The sequence below is a fragment of the Neolamprologus multifasciatus genome, chromosome 5, assembly GCF_963576455.1.
Source record: "Neolamprologus multifasciatus chromosome 5, fNeoMul1.2, whole genome shotgun sequence".
Classification (NCBI taxonomy): Eukaryota; Metazoa; Chordata; class Actinopteri; order Cichliformes; family Cichlidae; genus Neolamprologus; species Neolamprologus multifasciatus.
Genome location: NC_140443.1, coordinates 36,020,660 through 36,037,192, shown reverse-complemented (window position 1 = coordinate 36,037,192; position 16,533 = coordinate 36,020,660). Strand labels below are relative to the sequence as shown.

The 16,533-nt window shown below is 40.5% G+C and overlaps 1 protein-coding gene across 6 annotated transcripts in view; it reads right to left on the bottom strand.

The window, feature by feature from the left end:
* lhfpl4a (LHFPL tetraspan subfamily member 4a) overlaps window positions 1-16,533 on the bottom strand; it is a 36,762-nt gene that overhangs the window by 9,877 nt on the left and 10,352 nt on the right. Inside the window, exons 2-4 of one of the 6 annotated variants that reach the window (XM_085161110.1) lie at window positions 8,267-8,503; window positions 5,775-5,791; window positions 4,366-4,398 (exon numbers count right to left, since the gene is read on the bottom strand). In XM_085161110.1, coding sequence (XP_085017236.1) covers window positions 4,366-4,398; window positions 5,775-5,791; window positions 8,267-8,503 — 287 coding nt within the window. Of the gene's footprint in view, window positions 1-3,341; window positions 4,399-5,774; window positions 5,792-8,266; window positions 8,504-16,533 lie in introns of those variants that run through there. The other 5 variants (XM_085161109.1, XM_085161111.1, XM_085161112.1 and 2 more) reach the window with 5 other exon arrangements.

Here is a 16,533-nt window from a genome sequence, read left to right as displayed (position 1 = left end):
TCCTATATTTTCTGAATAAAATCTGATATGTATCTGAGAAGATATGATGTGAAATGCCCAACCTGTCCTGTCACAATGAATCCAAACATTCCTGGATCCAGACTTCTGACTCTGCGTTTTGCCTCAAAGTCAGTGGGGTTATTTTTGGTATATAGTTGGCACATTTAGATGATGACTGTATTCTAAAGCTTCCGGTGTAAAACACATAACTGCTCATTACTGCCAAGTACCAGACTAATAAAATACACAAATTTCACTCAGCACAACCACACAGCAGGTATTATTATTAATCGACAGCCACATGAAGACCATAAACACTATCGAGCTGTTATGATGGATTAAGTTCAAGATTTTTGTTCTTTTTTGTTTGTTTATTTGTCCCGGACTTCGGTCTTCAGCATGAATGTTTCAGAGTGGGATGTACCACAGAGAGAAGTGTCACGCCTTGTAGTTCAAACCAGCCTGCGATCGTTCTGTGAACCAAACCGTGTAGTTTAATAAAGTTATTTAAATTGATAATATCATATCAAAAATAGCTGCTAGTGTCGAAATCTGTTGGCAGTTGAATATTTTCCCTTTAAAAGTGGAAAAATAATTATTTTGTATACAAATGAAACCAGACGGATGTTAGAGGCTGTGACTACTGCCTGGTATGTGGCATTCGGACATTTTCTAGTATTTTCAGTTCTATTCTCCTGTAGATCAGTTTTGCACATTCATTATTTTCCTGCTGACTCCGCACACATTCAGCCACGACTGACTCTTCTTTCCTCTCCTGTTTCGTTTGGTGTTGTAACCTTTTTCAATTTAAATGAGTGATGTTAAAATTCAAATGACTGCTGGAGCTTCCTTTGTTTATGTCACATGACCGCAAGTCAAAGTAGGGGACTGTCACAAGGACTTTGACATGTGAATCAGCAGGTGGTGAATAAAAGGCCAAAAACAGAAAACATACAGAAACATTGTGACAGTCTTTAAAGTTTTTCTTACAGATTTTGCAGCCTCATTCTGACACTTTCAATGTAATTTTATCCTTTAGAGCTGCTATGTCTATTTGAAATGCATAAACCTTCATGGTTCTGCCATGAGATCTTAGGTCTTTAATGTTTTATTAAGGTTTATTGATAACTCAATGAAAAACATGTTTCTTTTGATGGATTAAGAGAACCGGAAACTATTGTAAATGTCACAAATACAAATGGGAGCAACTTGCTGGCCTGTGAATACCAAGGTCAGAACAAGTTTAATTAAACTCAGTTAAGCAAGCAACAGTCTGATTTGAGGCATCCATTATTTAGCCAGTCACAGCTGCCCCTGGATGAACCTCCTGTTTGTGGCTGTAGGCTGGATGGGGGTTGAGTTTGAATGTTGCTGATGAAGGCTGCCTGTGGAGCAGGATATTAATCGCTCCAGCACTTACCGGATGACTCATTCTCCAAGCAAAACCGCCGAATGAAAATGATTTTTTACCCAAAGTTGGTTGGATGTTGGGTGAGATGTGGAGATTATTGAATATTGTATTATCTGTTAGGTGCCGCGGCTCCAAGAAATACATACATACTGGACTCAGTTACACTGTGAGGCGATTTTTCTTGCACATTATGTTTCTTGACATTTATGTATGTTTGTAAACACTAAATTCTCTGAGCCTGGTTCTGCTGGAGGTTTCTTCCTGTTAAAAGGGAGTTTTTCCTTCCCACTGTCGCCAAAGTGCTGCTCATAGCACCAACATATGATTGTTGGGTTTTTCTCTGTATGTATTATTGTAGGGTCGACCTTACAATATAAAGCACCTTGAGGTGTTGCTGTGATTTGGTGCTGCATAAATAAAATTGAACTGAATTGAATTGAATTCCTACTGTATCAGATATTTGACGTGGTGGGCCTCATCACAACGGTAAGTCTAATATGGTTAAAGCTGTCAAAGAACTTGGAGTGATAAGGAGGAGAGCTAAAAGAACATTACACTGCAAACACCAACATACAGCTGCAGAGTCAATGCTTTGCTATTTTAACTGAGGACCACCAGTCTTTTAAAGCATAGGTTCAGATTTTCATTGCAATAACATCAGTGTTGCAAAAGAAAGGACAGCACAACATCATGTGATGTTGTGCTGTCATGTGATCACAAAAGCGCCCGACTGTTGACCATTATGAATAATGCAGCCTAACTAGTAAATAAAACCCTCACTCCAAGAAATTTGAGATTTAAATCACTTCTCACAAACCCACAAATGATTCACAGCATAGAAAACATATCAAGTGATTAAACTGAGACCTAATATTTCATGAAAAATATAGCTCATTTTGAATATGATGGCAGCAACACTGTCACGGCTGGGTCCTCTTTTGTTTTCTTTGTTTTTCTCAGTGAATCTAAGCTTCAGTTGGAATGGTGGCTCCACCTCTGGGCAGAGTATTGTCGACTGTACTCTCTTCACTCCTGTAGTGATAATCGCTGACATCTGGAATACTCACTTGCCTGCAAGCCCTCTGCCACTGGTCACTTCCCTCTTGGAATCGACCTGCCTCCTAAGATACCGCTTGTGTTTATGCTCACTGCCACGTAAGACTGTAGGTCACTCACTCTTGGACATAGCTCAGTACCTCTCGTTTCACTCTTGTCCCTTTGCAGGACTCCCATTGTTGATCCTATTAACCGTGAATTCAAGCTTCCTCTCAGTCACCTTTGCATTATTTTTAAAATGATTTTGTGCAAATAAACTTAAAAATAAAAAAATGCAATCAGCTGGAATCTGCTCTTAACAGTCCGTAAATATCCATGGAGGTAACCAAGGAGACCAGCTGCTGGACTAGTGAGGAATTCCTGCCTGATTCTGTTTTAATGCAGTGCTGCAGAGATTTCTCCAGACTGGCTGAATCTCTTGATATTATGCACTATATATGGTGAGATATTAAATGTTTTCACAATTTGAAATTGGTGAACCTTATCTTGAAGTTATTGCAGTTTTTTGCTGACCTCTCTTGTCTTTGGAGAAGCCGTCTCTGCAGGGTCACGTTGTGGTCAATGGTTGTTGGACATTTGATAAGATACTTATGTGGTCATATTAAAGTACATATATTTCTACTTATTTAAGCTATGTGTTACATTTAACATCATTTTTAACTTCTTTAACAATGGACTTTTCCTAATTTTGGGATATCTTAAGTTCTTTCTGTTAAACAGAACTGAGAAAGGCTTTCTTACCCGCTCATGGTCTTCCACTCATCCAAGCACTCATGCGTCTCATGTTTGCCATTTTTTAAACAAGATCAAATCATCTGACATTGAAAATCAACTCTCACGTGTTTTAATGTTATTTTTTCCAGACTACAGGGTATCTTACTTGTTCTGTAAAGAACAGATACATAACACAAGGAATCTGTAGACAAGGCACAAGATTTTTTCATCCATCTCCTGTTTAAGCACAGAACATGTACGGAGCAAAAGGACTACGTTGTCGATTATTATCGGCCAATAACTTTGCTTTTTATTAGCTTTTAAAAGGGTAAATTTTGAACTAGTGTCCTTGTAATTGATATCCGTCATCTACTACCTGGATATGATGGCTATACCAGAGGCCCTGAAACTGTCTGTGTTCCCCTGTGGGGAGTTAACACATTCCCAGAGTCTGTTTCTTCATATAGAGTCAAATCCACCAGAGAGAGGGAATAAACCCTTTTGTCAAAAAGCAATTTATGAGGGATATGAAAATTGTCCTAATGATATATAATTTATGATAAAAATCATAATGAATAATTGATCATCATGATGATCATAATAATAATAAAAAATAATAATTATCAACAACAACATGGCCCTGCGACAAACTGGCGACCTGACCCTGGTGTACCCGCCCTTCTCCCTACAGTAGCTCCAAACCAGCACGACCATGAGCTGGAAGAGCATAAGAGAATGGATCAGTGCCTTTGGCTTTAATTATTCAGTTATACACCGAATGCTTAAGGTATGTAAAGTGCAACCCACAGCCCTCCTTGAAGCAGTAAACCAAAAAACTAAGGACGGTCCCAGCCTTGACCAATGAGAAACATAGACTATATATATTTTGCCCCCTATGATGGCTGAGAAAGACTGAGGTAAGATCCTGTTTGACGTCCAGATGCAGATGGATGCAGGAAGATGACCAAAAACTTTCCAAAAACTTTGAACACTTTACTTTCACTTTGTAAACTGTATTGAGCACTTTCTTTGACAAGGAAGCTTATTAAACAGAATTACAAAATAAGGATAAGTAAAAGTTAAGTGCAAAGTTTCTCACAAGACAGACAGACAGACATAACTGATCAAAGCACATGCAAGGAGAACATGCTGGAGATTAACTCGACAACACTGCAGGGTCTTACACCATCCATTCGCAGACGGGGGCCAAGATGGAGCTAAAGGAAGGAAGGAAGCAGTTTTAATGTAACACTATGGTAACTAAAGGATCTCACTGTGCACGTATTTCAAACATTTCACATTCATGATGGTCTGCTGGTTTGTTTAGCGCTAGTAGTGTAGATTGCTATCCCATCAATGACATTGGTGCTTAAATTAAATCAACCTGATATCGCATGAACACCACTGGATACAGCCGAATCCTCAAACTTAAATTCTACTTCTTTTCTTAAAAAACAAAAAAGTCATGATGTCAAAGAAAGAAGAAAAACTTAAGGATATAAGTGTTTCATAGGCCGAAGCCAATGAGCAAAACCGAGGCATAAGATGGAAAATGCAACGGTAATTTTCATAATGAACCATCTCTGATGGTGGATGCACCTCGTTAAATTGAGCATCATTTGCTTTTATTTCATGAAGGACATTTCAGTATATCTTTTACTAAAACCGGAAATTAGAGCATATTTCATAGTTTAAATTTAAAAAAAAAGACTTCAAAGAAGCACCGTTGATATTCACAGTACTACCTCCAGAGATTGTAATCACCTGTCACCCATTTATGTGTGCAGAGATTTTTAAGTAGACCACACACATTGACGAATACACGCAGAAGCTTGACATCCTGCATCACGCACAGTCTTCAGTGAAAGGCCTTTCCCGACTTGACGTCTTGACACATCCACTTGCTGTGGGTCCCGCTCCTTTGGGAAAACGTGCCCGGGGATGTTTTGCTCTACATGTGACCACCCACTAAATTCTTTCGCATTTCTAGCTCTGTGCTTTTTATTTTAGCCTGCATTCACTCAATTCAATACATGAGTATACAAGAGTCTCTAAAGTGAAGGAACCATCGCTCTCGTGAGGACAAATGCTAAATATCTGACCTGACAGCAGGTCAGCTGAAGCTCAGACTGAAAAGAAATTGTTTACTGTGCCATTTTAAATCGACATAATTGGCAATTTAAAACAGACACTATTGATCGTGCCTAAATTAGTGATTAAGAAAAATGCATGGATATGCACAGGATAGGAAGTATTGAGACTCTCTGAATCATGTTGTAGATATGATTTTAAATGGATAGCGTCAGTTTTCAAAAAGGGTAACAAAAGTAGCAAAAGTAGTGGCTCATCAGCAACTGCTTACAGTTTTCAGCTAATTTAAAATCTTATTGTGTTGCTTTACTGGCAATACAATAAAAAAATACTGAAATGGGATGGCAGCATGTATTTCTATTCTAAATAATAAGCAACAGGATATTATTCAGACTAAATCTGAAGAGTTTAGTGTCTGTTATATTCATGATGTCATAAATACAGTAAATCAACCATGAAACCACAGACTGAAGACATGATGTACTCGTACATGTGCACTTACCCTTGACACAACGAAGTCTGTGGAAAAGAAACAAGGACAAAGGTCACTGAATAAAAACATGCCTGGTAGTGGCTGTGACCTGACAGCTTTTAACAGTATTCTCAGTTTATTTAGTATTAAATAATTATGTTATGAGATATCCAAATGTGACGTAATGTTTCAGTTTGTGCACTGATTGATTTTTAAAGCTCTCTGCATGCCAGAACTACAGAATAACCATGTTTCACTTTTCAAATAATACTTGACTGTTTGCGGTTCATAAAAAGGGATCAATTACTATGTTTTGAAAAATCTTGCAACAGCCAAATACTTCATACATACATAAAGGGAGTTCTGGTCACATAGTTAAGTCACTATATCAGAAGTGCCATCACTGTCTGTGAGTGCCAGTTAATGTACTCCAGTTTGATAATCTGTTTGCTGAAGGACTTGTCAACACTCCTACTCCTAATACTCAATTCAGTTCAACTCAAAATGTATTTGCACACATTGATTTAGCACCAAAACACAATGGAAGTTACCACAAGGTGCTTTATATTGTGAGGTTAGGTATGTTCTCCTTGTGCCTGTATGGTTTCTACCATGAAGGCCTCCAAAGAGATGCAAGTTAGGTTCAGTGGAGACTCTAACTTTCCACAGGTGTGGGTCAGTGTAAGTGGTTGTCTGAATGTCCTCTGCTGATGAAAAGCAAAAGCAGAACCAACTTTCAGACAGAAGCTTATCCCAGTTCTTGTGTACAGTTTATTTTCAAGGCTTAAATGAGAATCACACGATTACAGAGAGTGAAATATTATACAGGAAGCAGTTGCTCATTCAGGTATTGCTTTAGTGCTGATAGCTGGTCACCAGCACTCTGTTGAAGATAAGCCTCTAATGCATTTACTGCCTCTAATGTACACTATATTTCCAAAAGAATTGGCTTGCTTGCCTTCACATGCATATGAACTTGAGTGACATCCCATTCCTTGGCCCAGATATAACCTCTTCAGCTCTTCTGGGATGGCCTCTCCCTTAGAGATAGGGTGAGAAGTTCGGCCATCCAGCAGGGGCTCAGAGTAGAGCTGCTGCTGCTCCACATCGAAAGGAGCCAGTTGAGGTGGTTCGGGCATCTGACAAGGATGCCTCCTGGTTGCTCCTGGGTGAGGTGTTCTGGGCATGTCCCACCGGGAGGAGGCCCCGGGGCAGACCCAGGACACGCTGGAAAGATTATATCTCTCAGCTGGCCTGAAAACGCCTTGGTGTTCCCCCAGACAAGCTGGAGGAGGTGGCTGGGGAGAGGGAGGTCTGGGCTTTTCTGCTTGGGCTGCTGCCCCGGATAAGCGGAAGAAGATGGTTGGATGGATGGAAGTCTTCTGGGAAAGCTTTCCAAAAGGTTTCTAGAGTGTTTATGGGATTTTCTTTTACTGTTCTTCCAAAAGCACATTTGGGAGATCAGAGGCTGATGTTTTACAAGAAGGCCTGGCTCACAGGTCTCTGCTCTAATTAATCCCATTAGGTGGAGGTCAGTACTCAGGCTAGTCAAATTCCTCGACACCAAGCTCATTCATCCATGTCTTTATGGACATTGCTCTGCGCACTGGTGTGCAGTCATGTTGTCAATCCTGGAAATGTTCCCAAAGTTGGAAGTGATTATTTGGAGCATGAAATTGTCCAAAATGTCTCGGTATGCTGAAGCATTAAGAGTTCCTTTGACTGAAACTAAGGGGCCAACTCCTGAAAAACAACCCCACAACATAATCTCCAAATTTCACCAAACTTCACACTTGGCACAGTGCAGTCAGACTCTTCTCCTGGCTACCACCAAATCCAGATTTTCATTTGGATTGCCAGACACGGTGTGATTCATCACTTCAGAGGGCACAACTCCACTGCTCTAGAGTCGAGTGGCGGCGTGCTTTACACCACAGCATCTGACACTTTGCATCGTGCTTGGTAATGTAAAGCTTGGATGCAGCTGCGCAGCCATGGAAAGTTATTCCATGAAGCTCTCTGAGCGCTGCTCACTAATCTGAAGGGCACATGACGTTTGGAGATGTGGCTATGGACTCTGCAAAAAGTTGGTGACCTCTGCGCACTGAGCTCCTGAGAATGACCCATTCTTCATTTGGATTGGTAAGTGAAAACTTTTGGCAATAAGGTTTTCTCCAGAAAATCTTATCTTTAACCTGAAAAACAACTCTAATAGCCCCAGTGCAGTTTGTCACAGCCAACCTCTGGATTTTGGTTGGTTTTTAAATAAATGATGAATAACATCTGTTATTGTTCATATGAGGCTGCTTTTACCTGCTATTGTTGTGATATGGTGCCAAATATACATCAACAAATATAAATTTAATGGAACTGAATGAGTTTTTAATTATGTCCTGATATGTGAAACCTTACATTTTAAACAGGGTGTACTAACCTTTTGTCATGAATTTTCTACATAACATAATGATGCTCTTTATTTCCAATGAATTTTTCTGCCTTTGTTCGTTTCCTCCAATCCTCACCTTTGTTTTCAGCCTTCAGCTCCTCCTGCAGGAAGTCCCTCTGCCGATTGCCCAGCACGAAAGCCAGAAAGGAGAGGATGAGGGCATCCAGCACGCCGATGATAGCCAGAATGTAGGCCCAACGAACAGAGCAGTTGCCCAAGGTATACTTTCCAGTGTCCTCACCACACATGTCCTGGATCACCTCTGCGTCCCAGCCATCCGGGAAGATCATACAGCCAAGCACAAGACAGATGGCTAAGAAAAAAAGAAAAAAAAACAGGGAATGTAGGCCAGCAGTGAGCAAAGGGATTACTCAATTAATAATTAGTACAAAGATGTGATAGATAAACAGTAGTCAGAACAACCTGAGTAGAACTGTATTTGTCTTGTGTGAGACAGGATTTTGTTAGGGACCACGTATGATATCATGCAGAGTGATGGGTCAAAGTAACAGATGTGTTACATTTAAAAACAGCTCATGACACAAAATGTCAAGGCTGGCTACGTTGCTGGCAGGAGTAGGACCCAAACGCACGATTCATAACATGAAGGAATAACAAAAAGCCTTTCTTTGCTGTAAGACCCAAACACAAGGAAACCTAACCTAGAACTGGGAACTGGGACTGGAACAGAGAACTAAGAAACCGCAGAGCACAGACGACACACACATCAATGTGGGGAAACAACAAGAGGCAGAGGAAGACAGGACTAAATACACAGAGGATAACGAGGGGATGGGATATACAGCTGGAACTAATCAGAGATAACGAGACAGGGAGGAAGCCGACTGAACGTACTGAACACATGACTAGGGACTATCAAAATAAAACAGGAAACATGTTTCACAAGGCGTAATGTTGCATGTTGTAATTGGCATGTTTTAACTTGGTGTGTTTAATTATTTTGCATGTGTTGGTGTGTTTTATCATTTTTGATAATGTTGTTCTATTCTTACAGTTTTATTGCATGTTTTTGTTGTGACATTTGTTGACCTGTTTCTGGGGAGCACGATGAGCTATTGATACTTCATCACTTAGAATGAAGCAAAATGAAAGCACTGATCGGGCAATCTCCAAATCTTTCCTGGAAAGTCTGGCTGTCATGAAGCTTTTTCTTTGGTTGCTAGCACACAAATTTCCCCTTTGAAATCAGCCAGTAAATTGTAGCCACTGGACATATCTTTTTGTACAGAGGTCACAGACCGTATATAAATTCCTCCATGTGTACTCAACTGTAAATCTCCACATTACATCTGATGGCCCTGTTCTTGTGACCATTTGGATCACTTTTTTCCCCATTTTGAACTACAAAAGGATGCATCTGTGGAAACGTTGTGTGCGTGTTTATATGTGCATGCCCCCATAAGGCCCAAGTGATCCCTTGGTGTGTATGGGCCCAGCTGACGTCAGGCTGGCCCTAACAGATGGGTCCCTGAATGCCTCATTTACTGGACTATTGCTACTATTGAGAGCAGCACAAGGCAGAAACCCCCCCCAGAAAAACTTGTATGAACTCAAAACGTAGGAACATGCAGGAATGTTGAGGGTTCAGCTGTTATAATGGACACTGAGCTGCATTCAGTTTACTTCAATGATAACAACACTATCCAAACACTCCATGTCTCGTTATAGACTGTCAAATAACACAGTTAACTATTATAGAAGGATTTGCATTTTTAAATTCATTTGTGTAAATATCTGGATAGATGTTTATGTTAAATTTACTAACAAAACAACAACATGTAAATGGTTTGTTCTTCTTCAGTGGAACAAATATGTGAAGCTCTAGGCATGGAGAGTTTTTGTAAATCTGGACTATGCCAGGGCATGAAGTAGAACCATTGCTCTGCATCGCCACCAGAAAAAAAGAGAGAAATTTGCTGCCAAAACCTGAACAAAAGCAGCTTCAGTGAGTGGTTTCCCCATTCATTTATTATTTCTAAGAAAATCATGGTCTAATAGTCATTTTAGTTATGATGCCAGACATCCCACAATTTTGAATTGGTTTCTGGGGATGTTGTTTCTGAAATACTAACCCAAATGAAACCCTCAATAAGCTCAGCTGATATTTTACCCACAATCTAATTTGTTAAACTCTTTGACTCTATCGATTCCTCTGCGGTCCCTCTAAATTGCTCTTTGAATTCAATTCAATTCAATTTTATTTATATAGCGCCAAATCACAACAAATGTCGCCTCAAGGCGCTTCATAGATACAGAGAAAAGCCCAACAATCATATGACCCCCTATGAGCAAGCACTTTGGCGACAGTGGGAAGGAAAAACTCCCTTTTAACAGGAAGAAACCTCCGGCAGAACCAGGCTCAGGGAGGGGCGGCCATCTGCTGCGACCGGTTGGGGTGAGAGAAGGAAGACAGGATAAAGACATGCTGTGGAAGAGAGACAGAGATTAATAACAGATACGATTCAATACAGAGAGGTCTGTTAATACATAGTGAGTGAGAAAGGTGACTGGAAAGGAAAAACTCAATGCATCATGGGAATCCCCCGGCAGCCTACATCTATTGCAGCAAAGGCCTGGAACACAGCCTTTGCTATCAGGCTGTGTTCCAGGCTACTTCAAACACGGTGTTGTCCAACTCCTGCTGGAAAAACAAAGCTCAAACCTGGACTTGTCACTACCCATGGGCTATAGGACCATTTCAAAACTTCCTTTTATTGCCAGAAAATTAGAAAAGCTTGTTGGGACACAATTACAGAAGGTTTTGAAGTAGCAAAACTTTCAGTGTGGGTTTCAGAAAGTTTCATTCCACTGGAATAGCCTCCTTAAAGTCCTCTAATGACCAAATATAAGTGACTGTTCAGTCCTTGTTTTGTTGATAGAGGAGTAGACAAACTGGCTTTCCAGGCTAAACGATAATCTTCTAAATTAGTGGGAGATGCTAGTTCCTCTTCAGCTTATGCCTTATCTGCTTTAAGGTACACATTTGAGAGTTATGTCAGGGAGTCAAATAGTCGACTACTCTTGTAAGAATTTTGGATAAAAGGAAGTTCGAAGATTGTTTAGCAGTTTAATTACTATCTGATGAAATAAAAACAAATGTGCAATATAAATGTCTGAAAGAAGTGGATCTATCAAATGATCCTAGATATATCACCCCTAGAGTCAGTGTCAAACGGACTCTTCTAAGTGAGAGTTTCTATGACAGACACTGCACAAGTATGATCTTTGTACCTCAGTGTTTACCGGCACATTTAAAATACGTCATCTAATTTATGCCGTTTACTTCAGAAGCAGCGACAACAGGTTTAATGTGCTGTTACTGTATGACAGAAGTGAACAACACTGACTTTTAATGATTCATCCAGCCTCATTTTAATCCATGTCAGGAAAGCTGGGGAGGTCCCCTGTGTGAGTGTGTCTCTGAATGTGCACTCATGTGTATTAGAGGGAAAAAAAAATCAATGTAGGTTTCCTGTGAGTTAGCTCACTACTGTGAGAGACAGTCGTGTGTGTGTGTGTGTGTGTGTGTGTGTGTGTGTGTGTGTGTGTGTGTGTGTGGTTTCCAGATTCGCACAAACATGATCCCATTTTTGTAGCGTGATACTTTGATGTCCTCATATTCCTGTCACTCTTCTCACGGTGTGGGGTTTAATTTAGCCGCTCTCTGCTGTGGAACATGGCGCTAATAACACAGCTGTGGCCTCACTGAAAGCGTTGCTCTGTCTTTTTCTTTTTAAATCTCTACTTGGTGCATGGACTTCCCCAGCTACGACGAGCCCCTAGGACTCAGTAAGGTTTGGGAAATACAGTTATTTTGATTACAGGCTGCATTAAAGGTACCGTGTGAGGGTTCAGACTAGGCATAATAAAGCTAAACCTTTCTTGAAGTCTAATGTGCTGAAAGCTCATAAAATTAATCTTTTTTTTTAACATTTCATTGAAATGTAAAAATATGTATGAATTCAATACTACAAGTCACAAGCAAGCACATCCTTTTTATATGAGACATACAAAAAGTATGTGGTTGGATTTTGATTTAGATTTATTCTACATCTTCTAGTTTTACAGCTAATTACATGGAAATTTTGCTTAAAACTTTTTATCACCATTACCTGATAATTTACATGGATAAGTCTAAGACCTCCTTTGTGCAATGGCCATTAGAAGAGCTTTTCTTGCTTTAATCTTATTGAAATAACCTTGAAATAACCCTCCATTAAAATTGAACCCCCATAAAAATTAGAGCCTATTCATTATTTTATACATGAGCAATCTTCAGCAATAGATGAAATAATCATTTTCCACACTATATAGTGAAGCCAGTCAGCTATTTCAGGCATGCAATAGATCTTACACAGAGCAATGATTTGTTCTTCTCATATCCTATACCAACCACGCCCTCCCAGGTCAGGGATTGATTTAAGCTGAAGAATGTCATTTCTCCTGTCAGTGCTGCCCTGTAGCCTCCTTAATATCCACCTGTTATTCATCCTGCTTTCCCTGTATCGGTCATTTTTGTTGGGAGAGTTGAGCTTCAAGTGCATCTTGCTGCTGTAACAAATAAATAAGAAATAACACCTGTTTGTGCCGGCACTATATAAGGGACAATCACAATGTAGCTGCTGTCAATTTACAATGATTCAAGATTTACTGGTTAGAGGGTCGTCAGTAACAAATGTTAGTCTGAGAAAGGAAGGAATGCTTAGCATGCAATTTAAAGAAATAAAAACAAGCAAAACAACCCAACAACCTACTGTGTGTGCGTAAAATGCTCACTGGATGTTCTGGTCTGTGGAACACCGTTCTTCCAAAAGCTATTGTGTTTTATTAGGATGCGTTCATGTTATGTTGGTTTGAGCTGTGGTCACTCAAAAGGCCACAGAATCTGATTCATCATCAATTCTGGGATCAAGCTGTATTTCCTAAAGAAGGAGAAATGTGTGCAGCAAAATGCTGAAGACTTTCTACCACTCAGCTACGTCACACACAGTAGACTGTGGCAGTATTGGCTCTGGGTCTAGTCCAGATTAAAGCCCAACAATGAATAACAATTCTTTTCATACAAAGTTATAATGAACGGCCCCTGCTCTGCACAGACGTGTTGATCTTTAGTTAATCACTAAAGTTCATTGTATGTTTCCACTTATTTATTCAGCTTTTTCTTTCCCCTGCCTTTCTTCTAAATGATTGTAAGTTTCATACATGCAGTACAGGTTAAAAGTACGAGTAGATGAGAGGCCATGGCTGAGAAGAGAAACACAAAGAGGGTGGAGGGATGCTGCTGGGTGGAAAATGAGGCTAACTACCATTGTTTTTGATGTGAGGATGAAAGAATGGGATCCAAGGAATACACAGCGGCAGTATACGTCAGCCAAAACACGGCAAACAGCCAGGGCAAACAGACGGAAATCCAACACTTCCTGTGGTGTGCCAGGGAGGACTATCCCATTTCCAGCTGCTTTTTAGAAAAGTTGTTGCTCATTGTGTGATTTATTCTAGCATAATTTAAACTGATCGTATGAGACATGAATAAGAAAATCTTATGCTAGTGGGCATTTGGGCTCCTTTGGGACCAGTGGAACAAGAGAAATGCCTTTCCTATGTATTTTTTTTAAATAAAGAAATCACACTTCTTTATTTAAAGAAGTGTGATTTAGAATGTAGCACATATTTAATATGTGCTACATTCTAAAATAAAATCAGTTTTATAAGTCAGGAATATGCACTTAGTCAACTCCCTCCACTCCATAAATCCATTAATGGACACTACAACAGAAAAACACTATTTGGGTTCAGGTTGAGCAGGCTGTTCCAGCCGGTCCAATAACCACTGTTGAATTCCTCAAGTAGAACAAGATCCACCAGATGGGGCACCAGGTGCCAAGGCGGCTGGGTACTCTGAACTTTCATTCAGTGTGTAAGTAAAGTTTGACACTCAGGACCCATCCTCTAACCTGGAGGTACGGGAAGTAACCAGTGTTGGGAAGGTTACTTTTAAAATGTATTCCATTACAGATTACATGCCCCAAAATGTATTCTGTAACATTACTCAATGAGAGTAACGTATTCTGAATACTTTGGATTACTTAATATATTATCATGCTGTTTACAACTACATGAATGTACTATTGCTGTGATTTATTACTGTTACTGAAGGTCCGCGGCTCCGAACCGTAGTAAAGGGACCTCTGGCTAATACGGTGGGTTCTGTGTCGGCTAGTAGCCAAAAACTAGCTTTACTCTGTTGTCTGGGTCAACTTTGCTAGCAGAGACAGAGAGAGGCGCTGAAAGGCTGCTCCAACAGAACTTATTGTTTCAGAGGAAAACACGAACACGGTGTACAGTCGAGTCTTAATAGCTTACTTACAACTGGGCTCGTCAGGCTCTCTTCTTGGCTGCAGTGGTTATTATTATATTTACATGCTTCCAGCTCCCGTTTTTGCTCGATGACAGCTCGTACTTTTCCTTTTTCTCCCTCCCTCGCTCACAGACACATAACGGGTATGTCAGTCCATTCTCCCTGCAGCACGGACTACACTGCCTATGATGCTACATTCTTTAGAGCTATACCTGTAGCATTCTGCCTATTAGCTTAGCACAACAACAACAAAAAGGCCTCTCTCACCCAGGAAACACGTAGAGAGAGAGCGTCACCCTGTAACCATGGCAACCGTAACGCTGCCGCCTGGAACAACAGAACGTAGCTGTCAAACAAAACCCAAACAGTCCTGACCCGCGACAATATGAAACAGGGAAGTACCGCCATGTAATCCATTTATTTCAACAAAGTAACTGTATTCTAAATACCACCTTTTTAAACGGTAACTGTAACGGAATACAGTTACTCATATTTTGTATTTTAAATACGTAACGGCGGTACATGTATTCCGTTACTCCCCAAAACTGGAAGTAACCCTTTCATCGACTGTCTTCTCGCCCTGTAGTCCTAACAGTAACCTCTCCTAAGTGGACATCAACTCAGTCCACTCTGTAAATCTAGTATCTTACAGCTTTTGTTGTAGCTTTGAACCTCTGGTGCCTTGGATACTGGAGTTTAAATGTTTACAAAGACAGAGCCACAATTAAAGTTGAACTTTGTGGCGCTTTAGCCTGAAGAAACTTTCGCCTCAACCCAATGAAATGCTGTGTTTTTGTATGTAAAAAAAAAGTACCTTGCTACCTGATGTAATAAGTTGGCATCCCATTCATTTAAATATACCATTGTGGCGTGGGTGTGGTCTCTGGCCAGCTGCAGAGGAGGGGTGACGCAGTGAGCTCCCGGTGCGGCGCAGGGGCGGGCGAACAGGTGTGCTGGGATCTGACAGTGATTGTGTCTCTTTATATGTTGGCAGTGACAGTCGGAGGGGGAGAGCGGGAGTGTCTGTGTCCCGGTAAACGAACCACAGTATTAAATAAAAGTTCTGCTGTCAAAATATTCGCTCCAGCGTATGTTTCTTGGGTCCAACGTTACAACCATATATAACTATCATTTGTTTGTTTGAACAGTGTCAGAGTAGCAAGTGTCTTAAAATAGCCTCTTGCATTTGTATCCATCTTTACGTAATATTTGGTGAGTTCAGTGTACTGTGTGTGCAGGCAGAGCAGAGCAGCTCAGTCGTATATCGTTATGTTTCCTGGAGCAAAGACCAGATTAGGATCAGCAGTCAGCCTCTCAGGTCGCTTCAGAAAACAAACAGTGAGGACTCAAAGTAAAATATCTAATTTTAAACAAGATTTTGCATCAGATGTTTTTGGTTCTTTTGCACTCGCAACTTAGTTGGCTTCAGTAACCGTACAAGCTATTTATGGACATTGAGGCTGTATCATTTTGTGTTTGACTAGAACGTCTTTGCTGTTATCACAAGATAATCGTGCAAAATATTTGAATTTATCAAGAAATTTTAAAGATAAAGACGTACTTTATTGCCCCAGGAGGAAATCTGTCTTGTGCAAACACAGATCAAACACACGCAACAATACTCCACGGTCTCTAGTCCATTCATCTATTTTCTTCCGCTCATTTGGAGCTGGGCTGCAGCTGAACAGAAGCAAAGGTCTCCCTCTCCCTCTCCTCTAGCTTATCTCCCACGAGGAGAAAGCTTCTCCAAAGGCTTCTCACTTAGAGTTAGTATGATGAGTTGGAGCGTTTGCAGCTCGGAGTAGAGCCACTACTCGTCCACATCCTCCACATCCTTGCTGGGGTTGATAAAGGTTTTCTTTTTAATTATGGGCACAGTCAAACCTAGAAACAAATCATTACTAACTAGGCCAAGTTCTGCTTAGAAGGCAGCGCCCAAAACAATAACAACTATCCAGAGAAAG